The following is a 17,116-nucleotide window of genomic DNA, read 5'->3' as shown; positions in this document are numbered from 1 at the left end:
AATTAAAAGGGAAGGATAAAAATGAGGATTTAAGCCGGCATAGTGGCTCATGCCTATAATCCCAGTACTCTGAGAGACTAGCACAGGGGGATCACTTGAGGTCAGGAGTTTGACACCAGCCTAGACAATATCTCTACAAAAAAAAAAAAAATTAATAAACTAGTCAGGCATGGTGGAGTGTACCTGTAGTCCCAGCTACTTGGGAGACTGAATCAGAAGGCTCCCTTGAGGACTCCAGGAATTAGAGGCTGCAGTGAGTTATGATCCTACCACTGCACTCCAACCTGGGCAACAGAGTACCCAAATAAATAAAATAAAAACTTTTTTAAAAACCAAGACTTAAACCTGGTTTAAGGATACAAGCAAAGGAGAGCCCAATTAGGATCAACAAAGATAAAGTCTTAGAAGCAATATGGTAGACAAGTTCATAGCTAGCTTATGGAACAGCTTATGAGTTGATCTTGGCAGGGATGCATCTACACAGATGGTGTATACCCTATCTGATATTGACAGGGTAAGTTAATGCTGGTCTTTAGAGTAAAATAATGTCAGTAGCTATCTGTAGACTATTAGTGCAGTGCTGTCATTATAAATTCCCCTCAGTTTTATTGTTGTTTGTATGTCTGTATGTAGGTATGCATGTATGTAGGTATGTACTGACACATGGTTTCATTCTGTCACCCAGGCTGGAGCACAGTGGCACAATCATAGTTCACTGCAGCCTCTAACTCCTGGGTTCATCCTCCCACCTCAGCCTCCCCAGTAGCTGGGACTACAGGTACACACCACCAAGCCCAAACTGGCATCAAATTCCTAGCCTCAAACGATATCCTCCTGTCTTAGCTTCCAGGGTTGCTGGAGTAACAGATATGAGCCAGCATGCCTGGCTCCCTCAGTTCTTACAGGCTTTAGCATACAACAAATGCTGACTTATTTTCTTCTTCTTCCCACCCCTTTGCCACACTACTCGTATGTTTACCACTTGAAATCCATGAATGTGAACTTTTAATCTGAGGTAAAACTCAGGATCAAATCAAACCACTGTATTCACTTCCAAGGCAAACAGTCCCTGCCCCTGAGCATAAAATATACAAAGGAACCTTCTGAAATGTCACTGACTCACATTTGAAAGCCAGTCCTAGTTGGGTGTGGCATCCCATGACTGTAATCCTAGCACTTTGGGAGGCCAAGATGGAAAGACTGCTTGAGACCAGGAGTTGAAGACCAGATTGGGCAACACAGCAAAATTCCCATCTCCATGAAAAGAAATTTAAAAGCTGGGCGCAGTGGCTCACGCCTGTAATCCCAGCACTTTGGGAGGCTGAGGTAGGCAGATCACCTGAGGTCAGGAGTTCAAGACAAGCCTGACTAACATGGAGAAACCCTGTCTCTATTAAAAATACAAAATTAGTCATGCATGGTGGCACATGCTTGTAATCCCAGCTACTCGGGAGGCTGAGGCATGAGAACTGCTTGAATCCGGGAGGTGGAGGTTGCCGTGAGCCAAGATTGCACCACTGCACTCCAGCATAGGCAACAAGAGTGAAACTTTGTCTCAAAAAAAAAAAAAAAAAAAAAAAAAAACGGAATTTAAAATATTACCAGGTCGTGGTGGCTTGTACCTATAGTACTAGCTACTCAGAAGCTGATGTAGGAGGATCGCTTGAGCTCAGGAGTTCAAGGTTACACTGAACTTTGATCGCAGTGTGAGTGACAGAGCCAGACCCTATCTCTACAAGAAAAAACAAAGCAAGTCAGTCCTTTGTTGTGACACCTGGTACTCTTACCTTGATCAACAGTCTACAACTAATACTTGTAGACCAGAGTCTACAACTATTTTTGAGTATCTTGAATTCCATAGTCTGATCACTCCATAATTTAAATGACTTTCTGACTTGCAGGATGCTGGTCCTCTAAAAATACTGAAACTTTAAAATGTTCATGCCTGTCTTCCTAACTCAGTCCCTAACTGCCACTTTCAGTTCTGGTGCTCTTTGACTATTTCCTTCTGACTACGCCTATCAGAATAAGTGAGTGCTATAAATCACTGAACTTAAAATAACATAATAAAGAAGAATTTAAGCCAATTATTATTCAGGTATGAAATTACATGTTCTTTTAAAATATATTTTTGTAGCCATGTATCTCCACATAATAATGCAAAGTACAAGACTGCACAGGATAAAACAGTCTGTTAGTAAATTAACCTACCTCCATGAATCTATGAATGATTCAACCCACCTGGAATTCAAGAAAGCAAAGGGCTGAAATTCACTAAATGAATAATAATTGTACCATTAGTTGTGTTGGTTTAAAACTTTTTAAAGAATACAAATAAGAAACAGGTAGCATTTCTGTTACAGCAGCCTTGCTTCTCACACAGGAAGAGAAAAATCTTGCAACAGTATAACTGAATAAATTGAGTTTAAAAACCAATGTTTTTTTCCTTTTTTTTGAAATTCTGAAGTCTGGCTGTGTCACCCAGGCTGGAGTGCAGTGGTGCGATCTTGGGCCAACTGCAACCTCTACCTCCTGGGTTCAAACAATTCTCCAGCCTCAGCCTCCTGAGTAGCTGGGATTACAGGCACCTACCACCACACCTGGCTAATTTTTGTATTTTTTGTAGAGACAGGGCTACACCAAGTTGGCTGGGCTGGTCTCAAAGTCCTGACCTCAAGTGAGATCACCCATCTTGGCCTCTCGAAGTGCTGGGATTACAGAAGTGAGCCACCACATCCAGCCAAAAAACCAAAAGTTTTTTGAAAGATGGCTGCCTCCTAACTTCCAAACACCAAAAACAATTATCCAGAACATTGTTCAGAAAACATTATTCAGCACAATAACTGGAATCACATCAAATAACCTACAAGAATGAAGCGTATACCATTAACAATGGATTAACGGAGGCAGTCAAAATACCAATTACCTGTTACAGGTCCAAAGATAAACATAGCAGATACATGCATAATCTTTATATTCATGAAGCCTTCTAAGGAGAACAAGATCTTTGTTCTCAGCCATTTGGAAAGTGCTGCTATTTAGATCTAGGGAATCCAACAGTCAATTTCTTCAGAAAAATGAATGAATTTCAACTGCTAACTCAAATTGTTGCAACATGAAAAACTTGTAAGAATCAGGGATATCATCCAATTCTAATTGGAGAAATTCACAGCTTTCAGCATGTCTATGTCAGCCATGAACTTTGGAGTAATGGATCTGTCTACAGAATTCAAAATTCAAACAGCCTCAAAAGACTAAGCGAAAGAAGAGCGTAGATTTTTTACCAATTTATTTAGGGCCATTAGCAACCAGAGATGATTTAGAACAGACAATATTTTAATTTAGTTTTAACAAACCTAAACATTCATTTTTTACCCATAAATATTCATGTGAGTGCTAGCTTTCTGGTAAAATTTATTTTTAATCAAAAAATAATTTATATTAAAATCAAACTTTTTCTTGACAAATAAGAATGTTAAAAATGATCTGGATAGATCATCTAATGCAGTCTCCTTCAAGATTGACATGGTTTTTCAAAGATGCAAAATATTCCCAAAAAAATAAAATTCAGAAGCACAAATAAAATTATTTGATAATTACAATGTAACTGGTTGCTTAATGAGGCTCTTTAATTTGATCAGTTACCCTTTTTGACGAAAAATTATGAAAATATGGGTAAACAATCTTTTTCTAGTTGGATTTATACCCCCCCCCCCCAAAAAAAAAAACACTCACATAATACAACTAGGTACATTTTACATTGTTTTTCATTTTCATTTACCCACAAAAAGGATGCTGATTTCCCCAAAGCACTTGATGACATACTTCAGTGCAGGTAACCCACTGAAGATTTCTTTGCGGCTTAGTTCGGAAATCCCATTTCCAAGAAATACTTTTGTTCCATCAAACTCTTTGGCTCCTTTCTTACATTTTCCTTTAATATCAGAGTATACAGATATAACATCTCCAGCTTTCATAACTAGAGAAAGAAGAAAATCAGGTAACATTGATCTATACTTTAGCAGAAGAATCATGAAAATTATTTGAGCTAGGCAATCTCTAGAGGCATCTATAGGGGGCCTGAAGCAGTTCAAACTGGCTCATTATCTCAATATAATCTTTAATAGAAAATCTGACTTTTTATTTTAAAATATTCCCTAACAATAAAACTCACTGAAGAATCTTTTTCAGTGAAAACAAAGAAATAGGACAACTTGAAAACATCCTACCCTCAACTGCAAATCTTTAGCTGAGCTAAATTATTTCCCCCAAGCCTTAAAGGATTTCTTATAAATCTTGACATCTCAGCTCAAGTCTCAAAGTTCTAAGTTTCCTTCAAAGTAACTCTTCAAAAATGAACCTAAAAATCCTTCGAAGAAATGTTTCTAAATCCCATTACTCTGTACTTCTTTGCTATTTTGCTATGACAGCACAATGATAAGCATACACACCCATTCATATACATACACATACATATGCACACATGTATACGTATATGTGTGTGTACTCTTAGAATACCTTTTACAGTATACACAGAGTTGATTTATATGACTGGTTAAATCCAGTATTTGTAGGCATTTCATTTTTTCTGTAATAGCTCCCAGTTATATTTATAATAGAAAATTACAGTCCACTTCCAAAAAGCATTTTTAAACCTAATCTATCATAAATGTATTTGGGCTATTACCTGGCAACAATAGCAAGCAGCCTATTAGAGCTAAGGGAACTGTTAAAATCATGTAAATCAGATGTCGACATACTTTTCCTGTAAAGGGCAAACAAATAGTCTAGGCTTTATAGCTATGTTAGGTCTCTCTGGCATACTCTTCTTTGTATATATATCTTTTTACAACATTTTAAAACTGGAAAAACCATTCTTAGCTTGTGGGCCACACACAGACATGGGCCAGACTTGGCCAGCAGGCAGTGGTTGGCCCAATTCTGATGCAGATCAAATTATTTATTTCAAGGACACCATGACTGAGGCCCAGAGACTGGATAAGTTTGCTACAGAGCAAAGCCACTGTTTCTTGATGTCAAGTCCAATAAGGTACCACTGAGCCCCAGTGACTGACTTACTAAGCATATGCAATACAGATATGTCACCACCTGGGTGAATAAAGAATACTAAGTTTCATCCCAGTGTTCAGATTCCAGGCTCTGGATGTTGTCTCACTAATGATACGACAGCTTTCTGACGTTTTAAGGCAATGCAGTCAAGAATACAAAACAGAAGTTTTGTATATTCTCTCTATTCATCAGTAATGATCCACTAAAACAATCACCATCAAATGCATCCTTATTTGGAAATTAAAAAAAAAAAAAAACTGTCAGAAAATCTTATATGATGATTAGTTTGTTAGTCCTTATCAGATAAAACTCTAAACGCAAAGCTGGAAAAATATCTGACCAAGGTAAATTTGGAATACATCTTAGTGCCAATTCAATAAACTTTCCATTTGAAAATGCACATAAATTTTAAAGAACCTTAAAGAGAAATCCAAACATTATACTTACATTTTGATGCTGACACAATTCCTGGGGCATAGACATGGGCTCCTCTTAACACTGCATTGCCACACTGGGGTCCAACAATGGCTTCACACTGTTGTTTTTTAATATTCTTCCTAGAAATGTAAGATAGAAGAAGTTTAATGGTAACATATCTCCAATGCCTACCAACTTTTCCAGTGTTCTATCTGAAATCTAATAGCCTCTTTAATCTTAATTGTCCTGAATACATAAGAAAAAGCTGAAAAAAGAGGCATACATATAGAGGAAACAGGAAAAAACACCACCACCACGAAGATGGGCACTTAAGGGGAAGAAAAAAAATCAAAAGAGGTCCATCTGGTGGAAGGCAATACAAAGTGGCACCAGAAATTGCTTAATCACTTAACTAGCATTACTGTTTATCACACCATTAGAAGAAAAATAGGCTTTTTCTATCTTCAAAGACTAAAACAGAAAAATACACGAGGAATTACAAAAACATTTCTAAAGTGGTAAACCATTGCATGGTAAATTATGAATAATTTAAACAAGACAGAAAAACAAATAAGTCTTTTTTCATTCTTTTGCTGCCCAACCTTTTTGAGTCTTTTCCAACTTCTCACAATCCATTCATTTCTTAAACCACTAAAATCTGTATTACATCTAACAATCAGGGTTCCAAAGATCAGGGGCCCAACGTGATCAGTCCTAAATAAAAACCCTGAACACTGGGTCTCTAATAAGCTTCTTTGGATGTGTTGGCACAGCTCATTGCTCAGAGAATTAAGGGCATCCTATCTTCTTTCCATGGTCCCAAATCATCAAACTTACTACATTTTCAGCTTTATACTCCTCCTTAGCCTGGTCTCAAACATTCTGCTGCTCATTCTCTGCCTACTTCTTTTTTTTTTTTTTTTAGATGGAGTCTCACTCTGTTGCCCAGGCTGGAATACAGTGGCGCCGTCTCGGCTCACTGCAACCTCCGACTTCCAAGTTCAAGTGAGCCTGTCTCAGCCTCCCAAGTAGCTGGGATTACAAGCACATGCCACCATGCCCAGCTAATTTTTGTATTTTTAGTAGAGATGGGGTTTCACCATGTGGGCCAGGATGGTCTCTATCTCCTGACCCCATGATCCACCCGCCTCGGCCTCCCAAAGTATTGGGATTACAGGCGTGAGCCACCGCTCCCAGCCCTCTGCCTACTTCTTAAAAAGGCTCTCCCCACCAGGTTCCAAAACATGCCACCATCTCTACTCACCTTGCATTCTATCCTTTGGCAATCTCATGATTTCAATAATCATTCACAAAAATAATCCACAAATTCTAATGTTTAACCTTTCTAGACTTTTTTTCTTTGAGACCAAGCCTTGCTCTGTCGCCCATAACAGAGTGCAGGGGCGTGATCTCAGCTCACTGCAACCTCTGCCATCTGGGTTCAAGCGATTCTTGTGCCTCAGTCTCCTGAGTAGCTGGGATTATAGTCAGTTACCACCACACCCAGCTAATTTTTGTATTTTTAGTAAGGACTGGGGTTTTACCATGTTGGCCAGGCTGGTCTCGAACTCCTGATCTCAGGTTATCCACCAGCCTCGGCCTCCCAAAGTGCTGGAATTACAGAAGTGAGCCACTGCACCCCGCCTAGACTCTTACTTGACATTTTTAACTACTTACAGACAGCTATATAGAGTTGTCTCACAGTTACTTTAAACTCAGCAAGTCCTGAACGGTGTTACTTTTCCCTCATCCATTCCTCAACTTCTTGGCAGAATCCCAAATCTTTTCATCCTGTTTCCAGTCTTGAACAAGGCATCGCATCTGCCTGGATAACCAAACTAGATGCCTCAGTGTTACGGTCTGAATGTGTCCTCCAATATTCATGTGCTGGAAACTTAATCCCTAGTGCAACAGTGTTGGAATGCAAGGCCTATTGGGCGTTGTTTAGGTCATGAGGGCTCTGCCTTCATGAATGAATTAATGCCATAATAAAAAGGGCTAGGAGCAATGAGTTTGCTTTCTCTTGCCCTTCTGCCCTCAACCATTTAAGGATGCAGCAAGAAAGCTCTCATCAGATGCAACTGCCTTGATCTTGGACTTCCCATTTTCTAACACTACAAAAAATAAATTTCTGTTCTTTATAAATTACCCAGTCTCAGGTATTCTGTTATGGCAGCATAAGATAAACTAAGACACTCAGCATCTTAAACCCTTGCTAAGCCTTGACACTGATGTAGGAATCATGCTATCTTCCAGTTCTGAAAGGTCCTATGGACCTTTCTCCTGATGTCAGACAGGGTATCATCTCTTTATGTGATTAGTGAAATAGCTTCCTGCCTTTTACCATTGGTTTCAGATTTTCTCTATGTCTTTGGCGTTCTGCAGTTTCACTGTATCTAGATACAGATCTACTTTTATTTTGGCTTCAAAGTCACACTTCTTAAATTTTTCATCAATTCTAGAAATTCATAGTCATTACATTTGTGATTATTGTCTTTCCCCCATTATTTCTATTCTCTATACCTGGGACTCATTAGAAATATAAACTGCTCTTATTTTACATGACTCAATTTCACTTTCCTATTTTTAATTTATCTCTGCTGCTTTCTAGATAATTCCCTAAGAGTTATCTCCTAATTCAAAAATTTTCTCATCAGTTGAGTCTAATCTACTGTTTAATTCATTTTCAGTTTTCAGTATTTTTATTTCTAGAAGTTTGTTTTCAATTCTACCTTTTTATCCTTAAGGTCTTTTATGTTTTATTCGTTCATTTTTAATCATTTTAAGAAAACTGTCTTGTTACAGCCACACCACGATGAACATGCCCGATCTCATCTGATCTCAGAAGAAAACTCTTCTTACAGTCTGAGCCAGAGAGATCTATTTGTTAAAGTTCTGAGGGAAATCTAATCCTGCAGCTTATTGTATATGCTGATTCTTACTCATAGTGGTTTGATTCCTAGTGTCCCTTTAACAATGCAAAGTGTTTGACTTGGACTGAATGGGTGCCACTCCAGAGTAGTGTCACTGTTTTTGCCAAGCACCCAGGAATTGGCTTGGGACTAAATAGTTCATTTCCCAGCTCGCAGGTTCCAAGACAATTTAGGTTGCAGCAATTTGAATTCCAAATCTTTTTGAGGGAGGGAACTTAACGCTGTGCATTCTCAGAAACACATTTTTCTCCAACCTATATCCTAAAGCAAAAAAGACCTACTTTTAATTAATTGCCTTGTACTGACTAGCGGGTATTTCTCACTCTTAACACTGTGCTGTTTAAACCAAAGACCCTAAATTTAGGAGACAGACCACCTCCTTTACCATACCTCCAACCCTCCAATATCAGCTCACATGCTTCCCATTCCCTTTTCAATTATTCTGCATTCCTAACCTCTAATATATCAATTACATTCTTAATCACTCAGCTATGCCATTTTGTGAAATACTATTTCTTTCACTTAGCACTCCTAGGTGTATGTAGCAAAACTGGGAGGTAGGACAGGAGATATAATGGATGACAGGAGATGTAAGAGATGATTACTTTTATATTTATATACAACTCTAATTGCTACTTGGTTCTATAAAGAAAAACCTAACTGAACTCTATCTTTAGAAAAACTAAATAAAACTAAAGAACAAAGAAGAGGTGCTTAACAGAATAAGAAATGGCCTAAATAAGTACAATTTTGCATTCTCATAAGAAGTATAATAACCTCCATATTCGGTTATTGTGGTCTATCATAGTAGCTAAATAACTGGTCCAAAACTAAGAAATGACAGAAATCAGAACAGCAGTTTCCCAGTAGGGTACCTGAGTACAGGAGACATTTCTTACATCATGGAAATGCTCTATCTTGACTAGAATAGGTCTTGGCTACACAGATGTATATATTTGTCAAAACTCAACAAACTATACATTTAAGATCTCTTCATTTCACTGTATGTAAATTTCGCCTTTAAAAACCTGAACAGAGATGAAAAAATTTTAAAGATGAATTGAATGAGAAGCCTACACAAGTAAACTTTAATTGCAGAAATGCATTCTTATAGTAAAAAATAAAACTGAAATACTACATGTGGTAATTGCCTTTTATTTACTCCCTCTCTCCCAATCTAACTTCCTCAGAGTTAATTACTATTAAAAGTTGTGTATGTTACGGCTTCCAGACTTTTTTTTTTTAACATGTAAATAAATATACATAAATGCATAGTTGGGTATATTTTTCTAATTGCAAAAAAAGTAATTATCCCAAGTATGGCGATTTACTTTTGATAGTTACCAACTGATCATAAACATCTTCTCTGATTGGCAGGTATTATTCTCCCACATTAAAGGCCATATACTATCCCATTGCATGGACAAATCATAGTTTATTAAACCACTGCTCTATTGCTGCCCACTAAATTACTTTAAAGTTTTAACAAAACCATTTCTGTATTTGTTGTAACTCTTAGTTTAAAAAGATTTGACTATAACTAGGAATTGTAACATGCTCTAAAGGAATAAAACATCATTACAATCATTCATTATACTATAAAAATTTATTTTTCGCCGGGCGCGGTGGCTCACGCTTGTAATCCCAGCACTTTGGGAGGCCGAGGCGGGTGGATCACGAGGTCAAGAGATCGAGACCATCCTGGTCAACATGGCGAAACCCCGTCTCTACTAAAAAACTACAAAAAATTAGCTGGGCATGGTGGCGTGTGCCTGTAATCCCAGCTCTCAGGAGGCTGAGGCAGGAGAATTGCTTGAACCCAGGAGGCAGAGGTTGCGGTGAGCCGAGATCGCGCCATTGCACTCCACCCTGGGTAACAAGAGTGAAACTCCGTCTCCAAAAAAAAAAAAAATAAATATAAAATTTTTTTTTTCCCCCCCCCCCCCCCCCCCCGCATTTTTTTTTTTTTTTTTTTCTTTTTTGAGACAAGGTCTCACTCTGTCTCCCAGACTGGAGTACAGCAGCACAATCACAGCCACTGCAGTCTCCACCTCCCAGGCTCAAACGATCCTTCCACCTCAGTCTCCTTAATAGCTGTGACTACAGGTAGGCACCACCGTACTCAGCTAATTTTTATCATTTTTTTTTTTTTTTTGGTAGAGGCAGGGTTTTGCCACATAGCCCAGACTGGTCTCCAATCCCTGGGTTCAAGGGATCCACCTACCTGAGCCTCCCAAAGTGCTGGGATAACAGGAGTAAGCAAACCACCAGATCCAGCCTGAAAACCTATTTTTCAATTTTCAAACATATGCTTTCCAAATAAATGAGTAGAACAGAAACAGCACATGGTAGTTTAACATAATTGTTGAATTATGACTAGAATTTTACAGGCTGGGCAAGATGGCTCTCATGGGTAATTTCAACACTTCAGGAAGCTGAGGTGGGATTGAGGCTAGGAGTTCAGTACCAGCCTGGGATACATAGTGAGACTGTTTCTACAGAATAAAAAATAAATTAGCCAGGTGGAGTGGTGTGCACCTGTAGTCCCTGCTACTTGGAAGCTGAGGTGGTATAACTGCCTGAGCCCAGAAGTTCGAGCCTGTTGTGAGCTAGGATTGTACCCCTGCACTCCAGCCTGGATAACAGAGCAAGACGCTGTCTCAAAAAATAAAATTTTACAAACATATCAGCTAAGAAAGTAGAAAATAAGTTACTTTATGTTTTTGTTGCAGCTCAAAAAAAAGTTTTAATTTAGCACTGAAAATTCCTATGAAATACAAGTAAGCAAATGAAATAAAGCTTCTCAGAATGTGGGGGAAAAAATCACAGCACTAAAGGGACCTAAAATGCATTATTCTCAAGGTCCTTGGCCTCATTACTAGTCTTCTTTTGAATGATTTTCCAGGACAGAATATAAAGTTTGCATTTATAAACTTCTGAATTCCTGTTATCTACAGAAAGTTGCTAACAATGGAGAAAGTTAGTCATATCACCAAACAGTAAAAAAGCTCCCTGTGACAAATTTTATTGAGAAGAATATAATTTGGAAATGAAGTTTTTACAAACCTGGGTCCAATAACAGGAATAAGTAAGACATCCTGAAGGTCTGGATGTTGAAGAATAGGAATACTTAATCCGTTCAACTGCTGTTAAAAGTAAACATGATTATCAAGCAACTGATACATCTGATACATTTCAACTTATGAAACTTTTCAGTATCATCATCCACCACAGCACGAAGCTCTAGTAGCTCTGGAGAACTTTCACTTTATTCCATGGGGTACCGTACAAATCAAAATGACCTCACAACAACAATGTTCTCTCTATTCTAATTCTGAAGCATCCTGACTTCTTTACAAGACTCAATTTTGCTTACTGTTTGGCATTATAAACACAAGCTGTGGTTACCTGAAATGATTCACTTTAAAAACTTATATTCAATATAGAATTACATGTAGTATTCATTTAAAAAAAGTCTCTGAATAGGATGTTAAAGACTGAGATTACTATTAATAAATACTACCTAACATACACAATCAACACTGGCATCCATGTCAGTTTTGGTGAGGAAAAGAAACGTTTATGGTTGAGGTTCGGGATTTTCGATATCCTCCATTATAAGGGAACTAGAAGGCTGTCACACTGAAAGCAGGTACAGGTGCGGGAGCCAGCTCACACCAGCTCAAAAGAGCCACTGTGTGCATCTCTTCCGAACTCCACAGTCACGCACGTAGCTACCAGGGAACCAGGTGAGTATTTACACCACAGAAATCAGCAGACACCACAAATTAGTTATTTTTCCCAGAAAGGGGTTGTTAAATAGGTACCAGTGTACCACTGACACAAGCAGAAGACAAGTGGGCACCCTACACAGAATAAAAAACAGCTGGCCTGGGGTGGTGGCTGATGCCTATAATCCTAGCACTTCAGGAGGCCGAGGCAAGTGGATTACCTGAGCTCAGGAGTTCAAGGCCAGACTAGAGAATACAGTGAAAACATGTCTCTACTAAAAATCCAAAAAACCACCTAGGCGTGGCAGCATGCACCTGTAATCCCAGCTACTTAGGAGGCTGAGATAGGAGAATCACTTGAATCCACGAGGTGGAGGGTGCGGTGAGCCAAGATCATGCCAGTGCACTCCAGCCTGGGCAACAGAGACACCTTCTCAAACAGATAAAAAAAACCAGCTACATAGAGAACTGGATGACAGGGACAGTATATTCTATCAGGCTAGGGTTTATAAACTCCATTTTCACATACTACATAAAAGAGCGATAACAAGACATGTTTGCATTGCCCCACAGAATCCACATGGTATCTACAAAAAACTTCTGAGATCACCTTACTCATTTCTAAGTTGATAAGGAACAGAAAATAATTGTGCATATTTTAGAAATATAACTTCATATCTACCAAGTCACCAGCTCTATGGACTTCTGCTTCTTCCAGACAAAGGATATTTCAGACTATAACCATATCCAACAGATACTAAGCAATTTGAAGGACAAATTCCACCTCATTCAATCAAACCCTTCTTCCTTTCTCTTTCCTTCCCTCCATCATTTTGATGGCCTTACAGTATCAATTATAGGGAACAGCTCTTGCCAAAGAAGAGAATGAATTTTGATTTTTGTTTTGTTTTATAAGTAACATTTGCTTTACACTGAGAAAACAGCTTATACAGAGATCAAAGCTTCTCAAACCAAAGGTCACTGTCTCTCTCTTTCTATTAGGAGTATGTTAAGATGATATAGAAATAAAGCCCATAAAACCACACATATACATACCCTTCATAACAACACAAACATTTTTTTCCAAACTAAGCATAGGACCACCTACTTTTAATGCTTGTTTCTGCCCTACGCCATTTTAAAACAGCCTTATTGAAATAATTTACATTCCACAAATTTCACCCATTTTAAATGTATAATTCATTGATTTTTAGTAAATTTAAAGAATTGTCCTCCAGACTTAGACAATTTCCATCATCCCACAAAGATCCTTCACGCTCACTGGCAGTCAATCCCTGTCCCCATTGCTAGGTAACCACTATCTTTCTTTCTCTATAAATGTGCCTTTTCTGGACATTTCACATAAGTGGAATACAGACCAAACATCCCTAGTCTAAAAATCTGAAATGTTACAAATCCGAAACTTTCTGAGTGCTGACATGATGCCAGAAGTAGAAAATTCCATACTTGACCTGGACCAGTCAAAGTCAAAATTCAGGCTCACAGCAGAGTTTATCCAGCCTACTGTGTTTTTGTTTCTGTTGCTGAGTAGCTAACTCAGGTATAACGGTAATGCTATGTGCTGCTCGGTTACCCTGAAAGCACTATTTTTTCACTGTATTAATGGTATGTCTTTTTTTTTTAACTGTTAAATACTTACATATGAATAAGAAAATGTATAGGCCAGGCGCAGTGGCCCACGTCTATAATTCCAGCACTTTGGGAGGCTAAGGCACGCAGATCGCCTGAGGTTAGGAGTTCGAGACCAGCCTGGCCAACATGGTGAAAACCCATCTCTAATAATAATACCAAAATTAGCCGGGTATGGTTGCGCATGCCGGTAATCCCAGCTACTCAGGAAGCTGAGGCAGGAGAATCGCTTGAACCCAGGAGGCAGAGGTTGCAGTGAGCTGAGATCGCACTGCTACACTCCAGCCTGGGTGACAGAGTGAGACTCTCTCTCAAAAAGAAAACAATTATATAAATATTTTCTCTGTATATAAATTCAGAGTCAGGAATGACAGTGATTGTCCACCTAAGTGTCAGAGATAGGGACACTCTATCTCTGAATCTGAAACAACCACAGATTGTCCACGAGTGTCAGAGATAGTGACACCTTTGCTTTCTGATGGTTTCATGTATACAAACGATTTCCTGCAAAAAATTACATAAAATATTGTATAAAATTACATTCAGCCTATGTATATGAGGTGAACATGAAACATAAAAGAATTTCATGTTAAACTTGGGTCCCATATCTGAAATCTCTCATTACATTCATGCAAATATTCCAAAATCCAAAAAATCCAATATTTGAAACACTTCTGGTCCCAAGCATTTCAGATAAGAGATGCTCAGCCTGTAATACAATATGTAGCATCTGTGTCTAGCTTCTTTCACTTAATATTTGAGGTTAATTCATGCTGTAGCATTTATCAGTTCATTGTACTTCATGATTTTTATTACTGAAGGATTCCACTGTATGAATATATCACATTTTGTTTATCTACTTAGGAGTTGATGAATATTTGGAGTATCCCCTTTTGACTATTATGAGTAGTGTTGCTATGAACACCCATGCTGGAGAATTTGCATGGACATATGTTTTCATTTGTTTTGGGTAGATACCTAAAAGTGGAATTGCTGGGTTGTAGAGTATGTTTAACTTTTTAAGATACTATTAGTTTTCGGCCGGGCGCGGTGGCTCACGCCTGTAATCCCAGCACTTTGGGAGGCCGAGGCGGGTGGATCACGAAGTCAAGAGATCGAGACCATCCTGGTCAACATGGTGAAACCCCATCTCTACTAAAAATACAAAAAATCAGCTGGGCCTGGTGGCGCGTGCCTGTAATCTCAGCTACTCAGGAGGCTGAGGCAGGAGAATTGCCTGAACCCAGGAGGCGGAGGTTGCGGTGAGCCGAGATCGCACCCTTGCACTCCACCCTGGGTAACAAGAGCAAAACTCCAACTCAAAAAAAAAAAAAAAAAGATACTACTAGTTTTCCAAAGAGATCCTATCATTTACATTTCCACCCACAATGTATGAAGATGCCAGCTTCTCCATATTCTCACCAGCCTAATGAAATTTTATATTATTAAATTTCAGGTTGGGCGCAGGGATATATAGGATTCATGCCTGTAATCCCAGCACTTTGGGAGACCGAGGCAGGCAGATCACCTGCCATGAGGAGTTTGAGATCAGCCTGGCCAACATGATGAAATCCCGTCTCTACTAAGGATACCAAAATTAGCCAAGCATTGTGGCCAATACCTGTAATTCCAGCTACTCAGGAGGGTGGGACAGGAAAATCGCTTGAACCCGGGAGGCAGTGGTTGCAGAGAGCCGAGATCGCGCCACTGCACTCCAGTCTAAGTAACAGAGTGAGACTCCATTTAAAAAAAAAATTAAGTATGTGGTACAGAGACATTGGGGGAGAAAACACTTACTTTTATGTCATAGTATTCAGGACATCTCTCTAGGACACATCAACTTTTCAATGTGAAAAGAAAAAGAAAATCTATAGCCTAAGCCTCCTCCAAGTACTCTTTCTTGCTAGAATCAGGTACTGCTATCTAGTGACTCTGACCCAAGACCCGAGCTTCCCTGTCCAACCATAACATCTAAGGAAAGGAACCCAAAGCCCAGAGTGACTGTTCCTAGCCCATGGGATCTTGTATATTCAGACTAGGATACTAAAATATCTAGGTTCTAGAAGTCATTTGCTATGAAAAACAATAATAAAGTATATCTGGATGTGCCTGAGTTATGGATACTTCCATTGGGCCTCAGAACAGTTTTTTTTCATTATCTGAAAACATATATGCATGGCTATGGAAAAGTAATTACTTTAATTGCTTAGGGCAACTGCTTATGTTTAATACCTAATGTCATTACTCTCAATACAATTACTGCTATCTATAAATGAAAATCAGATTAATTTTTTCAAATTATTATTTAATTATTGTACTAAGGTTTGTTCTCATACGCTCAGATACCCTAGCTGGTTTGTCTTATAACTTGGTCGTCTACTCACAACTTGGTATTTAAAGAATTGCTCTTAAGGAGAGTATGGCAGAGAGTCCATAAATGTAATAATGAGATTGTTTAAAAGGGGGTAAGTCAATCAGTGATAGTTTTCCAAATAACTAGAGTAAACACAGCCTGTGATTTACAAATGGAAACCCTTTAATCATGGTTGCCTTTTGCTTTAATTCAGATACAAATAAGGCAGAAATGGGTCTGCTGACAACTACCAGTGACATAAGTCATTTAATAACTACAATATGCAATGTATGTGGTACTCCTCAGGCATCGATTTTTCTACATCTTACATTTCTTTTGAGGTAAATTTCAGTGTACAGTATATGAAACACATAAGGCAAAGCTTTCAAAAGCAAAAAAGTAAATTATAAACAAGATAATTCAAATACTTTTCTGCTTAGAAGTCATAAATGGCATTTTATAATACTGTTTTCATCTGTAAGAGGAATATTTTGCCAAAACTATTTTATTGGTTGAATAAAAAAAAGTCTCACGCTGTTTTACATTGAAAATAGATTCAGATTCATTATACTGTTCTAATTTCCTGGTCTTACGAAACATACAGCGCCTCAACATCATTTTTTATTTTTGAGACAGAGTCTCGCTCCATCACCCAGGCTGGAATGCAATGGCATGACTTTGGCTAACTGCAATCTCCGCCTCCTGGGTTCTGAAATTCTTGTGCCTCAGCCTCTCAAGTAGCCAGGATCACAGGCATGTGCCATCATGCCTAATTTTTTTTGTATTTTTAGTAGAGATGGGGTTTCACCATGCTGCCCAAGCTGGTCCCCAAGTCCTGGCCTCATGTGATCCACCGGCTTTGGCCTACCAAAGTGCTGGGATTACAGGCGTGACCCACATATAGCTGGCCCAACACTTTTTTTTTTTTTTTTTTTTTTTTTTGAGATGGAGCTTCGCTCTTG

The 17,116-nt window shown here is 38.6% G+C and overlaps 1 protein-coding gene across 4 annotated transcripts in view; it reads right to left on the bottom strand.

Annotated features, from left to right (window-relative positions):
* Positions 1-17,116, bottom strand: part of NSUN6 (NOP2/Sun RNA methyltransferase 6) — a 60,892-nt gene that overhangs the window by 39,092 nt on the left and 4,684 nt on the right. For 2 of the 4 annotated variants that reach the window (XM_032243947.1, XM_032243946.1), the window contains 2 exons: positions 5,518-5,627; positions 3,826-3,979 (listed from right to left, as the gene is read on the bottom strand). In XM_032243947.1, coding sequence (XP_032099838.1) covers positions 3,826-3,979; positions 5,518-5,627 — 264 coding nt within the window. Of the gene's footprint in view, positions 1-3,825; positions 3,980-5,517; positions 5,628-11,486; positions 11,567-17,116 lie in introns of all 4 variants that reach the window. The other 2 variants (XM_032243944.1, XM_032243945.1) reach the window with 2 other exon arrangements.

The sequence above is a fragment of the Sapajus apella genome, unplaced genomic scaffold (genome assembly GCF_009761245.1).
Source record: "Sapajus apella isolate SASKATOON/1434 unplaced genomic scaffold, GSC_monkey_1.0 scaffold53, whole genome shotgun sequence".
Taxonomy (NCBI): domain Eukaryota; kingdom Metazoa; phylum Chordata; class Mammalia; order Primates; family Cebidae; genus Sapajus; species Sapajus apella.
Note: the sequence above shows the minus strand (reverse complement) of the source record. Positions and strands in the feature narration are given on the sequence as shown.